The sequence below is a fragment of the Crocuta crocuta genome, unplaced genomic scaffold (genome assembly GCF_008692635.1).
Source record: "Crocuta crocuta isolate KB4526 unplaced genomic scaffold, BGI_CrCroc_1.0 scaffold348, whole genome shotgun sequence".
In the NCBI taxonomy this organism is placed as follows: domain Eukaryota; kingdom Metazoa; phylum Chordata; class Mammalia; order Carnivora; family Hyaenidae; genus Crocuta; species Crocuta crocuta.
The window spans coordinates 3,050,124-3,057,419 of NW_027529573.1; the positions used below are offsets into that span (position 1 = coordinate 3,050,124).

The 7,296-nt window shown below is 59.8% G+C and overlaps 2 protein-coding genes across 4 annotated transcripts in view; one reads left to right on the forward strand and one right to left on the reverse strand.

Moving 5' to 3' along the window:
• The window catches only part of RHBDD3 (rhomboid domain containing 3), a 5,234-nt gene extending 310 nt beyond the window's left edge, over positions 1 to 4,924 (forward strand). The window contains exons 2-7 of one of the 3 annotated variants that reach the window (XM_077761651.1): positions 129 to 276; positions 1,865 to 2,053; positions 2,686 to 3,069; positions 3,993 to 4,155; positions 4,245 to 4,517; positions 4,605 to 4,924. In XM_077761651.1, the coding sequence (XP_077617777.1) occupies positions 1,906 to 2,053; positions 2,686 to 3,069; positions 3,993 to 4,155; positions 4,245 to 4,517; positions 4,605 to 4,782 (1,146 nt within the window). In that variant the 5' untranslated portion in view covers positions 129 to 276; positions 1,865 to 1,905 and the 3' untranslated portion in view covers positions 4,783 to 4,924. The other 2 variants (XM_077761652.1, XM_077761650.1) reach the window with 2 other exon arrangements.
• A 1,690-nt stretch (positions 4,925 to 6,614) lies between these two features.
• The window catches only part of EMID1 (EMI domain containing 1), a 93,709-nt gene continuing 93,027 nt past the window's right edge, over positions 6,615 to 7,296 (reverse strand). Inside the window, exon 16 of the mRNA XM_077761490.1 lies at positions 6,615 to 6,828. Within this exon, the coding sequence (XP_077617616.1) occupies positions 6,704 to 6,828 (125 nt within the window). The 3' untranslated portion in view covers positions 6,615 to 6,703. The remainder of the gene's footprint in view (positions 6,829 to 7,296) is intronic.

The following is a 7,296-nucleotide window of genomic DNA, read 5'->3' on the forward strand; positions in this document are numbered from 1 at the left end:
CCGGTGGGCTAGATGGGAGGCCCGAACGTAGCGCCGGATCCTAAGAGACCCCCACCCCCGCCCCAGTAACGGTCAAGTTTGAGAATGCCCTTTTAGCACAGCCTCATCCATTACCCATGTTTTTACAGAAGGGGAAACTGAGGCCCAAGGAATTTGTGTACTTTTCCTAACTCACAAAGCTGAACCGACCCACCCCCTGGGACCCTCCACGCTATTGCTCGGAAGAATCTTCCCCGTCCTTGTCTTCTCATTCTGTCCTCCGGGTTTCCTAGTAAGGTAGGCAGGGCCTGTTGGTGCATAGCCCCATTTTATTGATGAAGAGACTGAGGCCCAGAGGATTCTAGTCCCAGTTCTGTTTGTCCATGTGCAAGTCTTTCACCCTTGTAAGGTGCCCATGGATTCGATGGTTGTGAAGGTGAAGGAGGAGGCTTGCGGTGGGTGTCTTGGCTCTGGGCAAGGCTGGCACCTGTCTGCCTTTCTGGACTCAGTCTAGTCTCCCCAAACAGGTGCTCAGGCCCAAGGAAGGGAAGGACTCACCCAAATCTTTCAGCAGGACCTGGAGCCAAGCCAGTGTCTCTCTTTCAGTGAACACATATGGGAAACTTGGGGATGAGTAAGAGGGGGCACTCCACCTGCCCCCTGCTTAGACCATCTGCTCAGGAAAAAAGACAGGCCAAACTGTGCTCACTAGATAGGATAAGATCTATGACCCATGATGTGGTGGGCCAGGGCAAGGGACAGGGACCCTTGAACTGGACTTCAAGGGGTATATAGGAGTTTGCCTATCGGAGAGATGGGAGGGATAGTGCAGGCAGACGGGCTTTCTACATTTTTCCTGCAGGAAACTTGCAGGAGGATTTTGATACTGAGGTTGCCCTTGGGAAAGGAGCAGATGAAGCACTCTTCTTGCCTCTGGGCTTTTGCTTTCTGCCTCATGAAATCTGCTCACTGGGAGTCTTGACACAGGCTTGGCCAGGGGTGAGGAGGTTTCAGCAAGGCTTGTGCCTTGTGGGCTGGGAATTGGCGTTTTTGAGGGCCAGACTAGACCAGCTAGGCTGGAGCAGCTGCTTCCGTGCTGAGGCCCCCCTTGCTGGCGGCTGGCCATCTCTGCCTCCTCCCACAACTAGCTGGGGTGGCTACAGCAGGAGCTGTGGTCTGGGCCCTGCCTTAGTCCATTCCTTTTTCTCATCCTATGAGGAAAGGATTTTCTTAATCCCCATTTTACAGATGAGGAAGGAGAGGCTCAGAGGATGGAATGCACAGCGGAAGGAGTAGAGGGAATACTGGCACCTTCCTGCAAAAAGGAGGGATAGGGCCAGAGGGGCTGTGCTCAAAGCTGAAGAAAGGGAATGTGTCCTTCTCTGCACTCAGGGTGTGGGACTCTTGCTCCTTACCCAGCCCTTCTGCCTCACCCCCTTCCTAATCCGCCTGCCCATTGGCTGGCCTCACCCCCTGTGTCAAGGGCAGCTGAGCCCCTCTAGAGCTCTAAGGCTGGGCATAGTGGAGGGGAGGGGAGAGGAAGGTGGCTGGTCTGCAACCCAAGAGAAGAGGGAGGCAGAGGAAAGCTGGAGATGGCCCTGAGTTTGACCTGGGGTGCTGCACCCCTCTTTTGGGAGTCCAGAGTGCCAGCTCAACTCACAGCCCTTTTGGTCTGGCCCCTCCCTACCCTCCCACGGGCAGAAGGGGTGGCAAGATGGCTAAGCACATGGTTAGGGGCCGAGCTCCTCTGTGGTTGAGTTGCTGGGCCTGCCTCTCCAGCTTCAGTTTCTACTTCTGTAAAATGGAGCAGTTGGGAGGGTAGTTGAAAGGAAGTTGGATAAAAATCGCAATAATTACTGTTGTTCTTGTTTTCCTTTTCTCCTAGCACACAGCCCCAAGAACACTCTTGACACCTCCAGCCACGCTATGCAGGCCAGAGGCCGCCCTGGCCTCCCGTCCCCGGCGCTGCCTCTCGCCTCCTCCATTCTGATGCTGCTGCTGAGCAGCCTATGGCTGCTGGGGGCTGGCCCCAGCCTTGTCCTGGCCCCGGAGCTGCTGCTGGACCCTTGGCAGGGTGAGGGCTGGCCCCATGGACCTTGAAAGAGGCAGGAGACTTAGGTAGGGCCTAAGACCAGTTCCCGGGAGTGGCATGCATCGTGCACTGGTCAAGCAGGGAGAGGACCCAGTGCCCCGGGCGAAGGTTGGCCTTGGACAGGAGCATGTCCAGCTCATCCACAGCCCAGAAGGGAGGGCAGAGCACAGGCAGAGGAGCCAGCAGAGCGGTGGGAGCCTGGGAGTAGGTATTCTTTTCAGATGGCTTCCTTTTTTGGTGGTTTTCTCTTAAAATAAGAACTAAGGCCTCCAGCTTAGTCGGGGAATGTTCAGGAGGTTCTGGGAGTCTGAGGAGTGACCCCAGCTGAGTAGTTCCCAGCAGACGTTAAGTGACTCAGCCATGGTTGGGTTGCTGTTGAGAAGACTGAGTGGCGTCCCCAAGCATCTTCCTGTTAACGCAGCCGGGGAGCAGCCACAGCATTTAGAAGCCCTTGGTCCCCTTCATGAGTGATTACAGTGCTGGCAGTGGGCAGACTGGCTCCTGGGGAGAGGAGGCTGGCTTAGTGGGTGTGCTACAGAGGGTAACTACCACCCTGGGACAGTCTTGGGACTTAGGGCCGCTAACCTGGCACATAAGCTCCCTCTCTCTCCCAGCGCACCGCCTGCTAACCCACGTCCTGGGCCACACGGCCCTACCTGGCCTCCTCCTGAGCCTGCTGCTCCTGCCCACACTGGGCTGGTGGCAGGAGTGCCGCCTGGGCACGCTGCGGTTCCTGCATGCCTCTGCCCTGCTTGCCCTGGCTGCTGGGCTAATGGGTGTGCTGCTGGCGGGCCTTGGGGTGTCCCGCGCAGCTGGTGGCTGTGGCTACATGCCCGTCCACCTGGCCATGCTGGCAGGGCAGAGTTACCACCCTAGACAGCCCCAGCGGCTACTGCCACCGCGGTTGCTGCCGTGGTTGCTGCTTGTCTTGACACCAGTGATCAGCTCCGAGCCACCCTTCCTGCAGCTATTGTGCGGCCTCCTTGCTGGCCTGGCCTGTATCCTTTGCCTGGGTCCAGGGCCTGTGTGGACATGTGGGTTGTGTGGCTGGGCCCCCAGAGTGCCTGGGCTGGAAGCAGCACAAGGTGGTCAGGTTCCACAGTAACGGAAAGCTGTGCAAACATATTCTGGGAGCACCTCTGAGCCCTCTTCTGGCCAGACTCTGGGCAGGGGTGCGGCTGAGGGCTAATGGCCAGGTGAAGGCGCCAACTACAATTTAAAGGGGAGCCCGGGAGGGTGCAAGTGGCCCAAGGAGCCACCTAACGTGGCCCTCCCCTGTGGAGGGGGCATCTGAACTGAGATGTGCAGGATGAGGGGTTCGGGAAGTGAAAAAGGGAGCAGGCCAGGCAGAGGGTGCAGGAAGTGCAAGGCCAGGGTGAGAGTGAGCCCCAGGCTCATCACTGAAAGGCAGAACACCTGTGGCTGGTGGTGCAGGTGCATTGAACACAGGTTCTTGCTCCAAAAATGCTTAATGCCTGTTGGGGAAACCGTGCCTTTGGAGGGAACAGTGGCTTTTTAGAATTGCGGACACCAGTTGCCCAGGCCTGGCCGTATCCTGCAGTGGGGAGTATGTTGCCCTGGCTGAGGGCAGTGAGGGGGATGTCAGTGGGTACAAGGGTGGGCCTTGAGTCAGACCTGAAAGGTCTCACAGGGCTCTGGGAACCGAGAAGGCAGGGGATGCCTGAGATGTGGGGAGACACACCTGTCAACCCCCCTTACTGGGTGAGTAGCTTCATGCAGGTCCCTTTTCCTAGAACCTCCACTGCTGACTAGGATGACAACACACCCCTTGCTGGGCCATAGTGAGGAGACGTGAGGGAATGCCTGCCACACACTTGGCCCAGGGCCTGGCGTGCAGTGTGGGCTCACCCCTGGCTGGTTTTGGTTTTCCTTGACCGGCTGCCCTGCCCTGGGCAGACAGATGCAGCCGGAGCCTTCCGGTGGCTGGAGCCCTCTGAGCGGCGGCTGCAAGCACTGCAGGAGGGCGTCCTGTGCAGGGCCCTGGCGGGGTGCTGGCCCGTCAGACTCCTTCCCACCCCAGGTGGCCTGGCCGAGCTGCCGGTCACCCATCCTGCCGGAGTGAGGTGAGAGGGATGCCGATGACAGCGGCCCTGCCGGTGGATGCCGTGGCGGTGGCTGGCAGTCACGCCCTCTTCTACTTCTGCTCCCCCAGGCCTCCCGCCCCTGGACCTCCCTACATGGCCTCCCCTAGCGAAGGCTCAGCCCACCTCCCGCCAGGCCTGGGGCCTGTGCAGCTGACCTGGGAGGGCTCCACAGAGGTGGGCCTGGCCTGGACCGGGCCCGTCTTCCCTGCAGGAGCCCCGCTGTGGGCGGCCCTGGAGGAGCAGATGCTGCAGGAGGGGATTCAGGCCTCCCTCCTCGAGGGGCCGGCCCGGTGTCCTGAGGGCCCGCTGTGGCTGTCTAAGTCCTCTGTCTCCTCTCTGCGGTAAGGTGTGTGGGCGGCGGGTGGGGTTCCCTGGTTCAGGAGCTGGAGGTGGCCCTGACATTCCCTGCCTGTCCCTCCATCCCACAGGCTGCAGCAGCTGGAGCGCATGGGCTTCCCCACAGAGCAGGCCGTGGTGGCACTGGCAGCCACGGGCCGAGTGGAGGGTGCTGTGTCCCTACTGGTTGAAGGGGAGGTGGGCACTGAGGCCTTAGTGACTCAGGGGCGGGGCGGGCCCACCCACCCCAAGGGCCCTGGTCCCCCCTAGCACAGCAGGGTGACAAGGGGCTTAGCCTGTGTTTGGGGAGTCAGAGCCCCATCCTTGTCTGCTGAGAGTCACGGTGTGCAGGAGAGGCCCCTCCAGCACCCCACCCTGGCTCTACTCAGAATAAAAACAGTTCATTTTTCAACCTAGACCTCCTCGGGGGCAGCAGTTGTGTCTGACTCTTTTGTGTTGGCAGTAGGGGGACGAATGAATGAGCGGTGAGGGAATGACTGATTTCAGGAGAACAGCTCCTTGATGTGCAGAGACCAGGCTTCCTGTTTAGCCTCTTTCTCAGGAGGCTACGGCCTCCACCTCGGGGCATAGAAGACCCTCTGCAGAGGAGCAATCTTCATCACTGGTTTCCCAGCTACTTTCTACCCATCCTTAGGTCTCAGCCTACACGGGGACCTTCCTCCAGGAATGCTTCCCTGATTCCCCTGGAATATCATCCCTTCGCTGCCCACACCCCCCAGTGACCCTACTGGACAGGGGCCAGTTCAGTTGGTCTCCTGAGGCTCTGGAGCTGGTGGCTGTGCCCTGCCAAGCTCCCCGCGCAGGAAACAATGTGAGGTTGCCATGGGGGAGAGGCTGCCTAAGCTTTGAAGAGGCAGCTCCTCTCTCCTGGCCCCCTTCAGTCCTTGACCCCTTCCCAGCAAGGGGAGGTGCAGACTGAGCCAGAGAGTGGTGGGGCACGGGTGTGAGATGCCGCTGGGCTGTGGGGGGAGGTGAGGCCAAGGGGTGCCTGGGAAGCTGGACTTTGATGGGAGGGGCAGGGAACTGTGTGTCCTGGGGCAGCCTACACACTGGTCGCCTGAGTGGGCTGTACCCCATGCTGGAGCCAGAGGGAAGGGGCTGTAGAGACCGGCTCTGCTGTTGGCCACAGGCAAGGGGCCAGAAACAGACCCAAGTTCATGCTGTTCTTTTATGGGTGAGGAAACAGACTTGGGGTGACTCTGGTGCCCCAATCTGGAAGCTGCCCCAAGGTCTGGCACTTCCTTACTCTCTGGGCCTCTCAGGAGCTGTAGCTGTTGCTGGACACCTGGCCAGGGGATGGGGATGGTCTGAGCCTCTGCTCTGCTCACCTACCTCTGTGCACCCCCGCCCCTGTGCACCCCCTGCCTGGCAGCACCTTGACCCCCCTGAGCCCTGTGCAGGCCCACTTCACAGCCCTGCTTTGCATGTGAGCAGGGAAAGGCCATCAAGAAGAAGGAAGAGGCTCCTGGCCCTGCCCAGCTGCACCCCGTCTAAGCACACACTGAGACCAGGCCAGTGGGACTTCAGGTTGGGGGACTTTATTGGCGGGAGATCTCTACCTCCAGGGCACCCCTCCCTCTCCATGCCTCCACCCCCACCTGGGACATGGGAGGGGCTGGGGGCTCAGGGGGCAGGACCTATGGCACATCCTGCCTGTTGGACTCAGGGTGGGGACCCAGCACCAGAAATCAAAGAGAGGAGGGCTGCGATGGGCTCCCCGGGTTTGGCTGGGGAGGAGGGAGAGGGAAGCCTGCCCTTCCCCACCAGCCCTGCATGTGCTAAGGACTCAGCAGAACCCCGGCTCCAGTCGCCCATCAGTGCCTACAGGTCTGGATGCCTGGGCAGCCCATGAGAAGACCCAAGTCTTGAACCTGCTAGCCCTTCCCCGCAGGCTGGCATCATCCCGTTTCACAGAGGGAAAGGGAGTCCCTGGGCCCTCACCTATGCCTGGGCTGCCCCTCCCACTCAGGCCACAGTCCCTTCTCAGCTTCATAGTAGGCAGACTTGCACGGGGTGTCAGGACCAAGACTTGCCCATCCCAAAGGCTTAGGTGGCAGAAGGGACCCTGAGGACATTAATAAATATGGTGGGCGGTCCCTGGAGGCAGTTGGCCAAGTCCAGTCTGGGAAGGGAAGCTAGGCCAGGTCTGCCCCTAGGGCCACCCCTGCCCTCAGCCTCTCTCGTTGCGGCTCCTGGGGGCCACGATCCGGTAGTTGGCTGTGTGTCCTCCCCTCTTGCCCCGCAGGAGGCTGGGGGTGCCTGTGCCGGCAGGGCCTGTCCCCGAACCCTCTGGTTCTGCCGGAGGGAAGGAGAGAGTCAGGGTTAGTGAGGTCTGTGTGAGGTGCCCATCTCCCTTCGGCTCTGGGGGCTGGGGGGCTGGGCACTGCCCTGGCATCTGGGAGGCAGAGCTGTGAGAAAGGGTAGTTTGCAGGCTGGTTAGTGTCTCCCCTTACCCCCCTGGAGTTAGCAGTTCCCAACCTAATGAGAGCACTCAGGGCGTCTGTCAAGCGGGGGTAAATGAACTGGCCATGTTTCTGAAATGTGGAGCACGTGGTGAACAAATGGTCCATACAAGAATAGTTCTTTTCCACATTTTGGAATATAGGTGTGTCCTGAATCATCCTAATTTCATAGCTAGGTAAACTAAGGTCAGAGAACAGACTCAGGCCATCTGTGGTGGGGAAGAGTTTAGGAAGGCCAGGCTCTGCCACTGACCTCCTGTGCATCTTTGGGCAAGTCTAACCTCTGTCAGGGCCTCAGTTG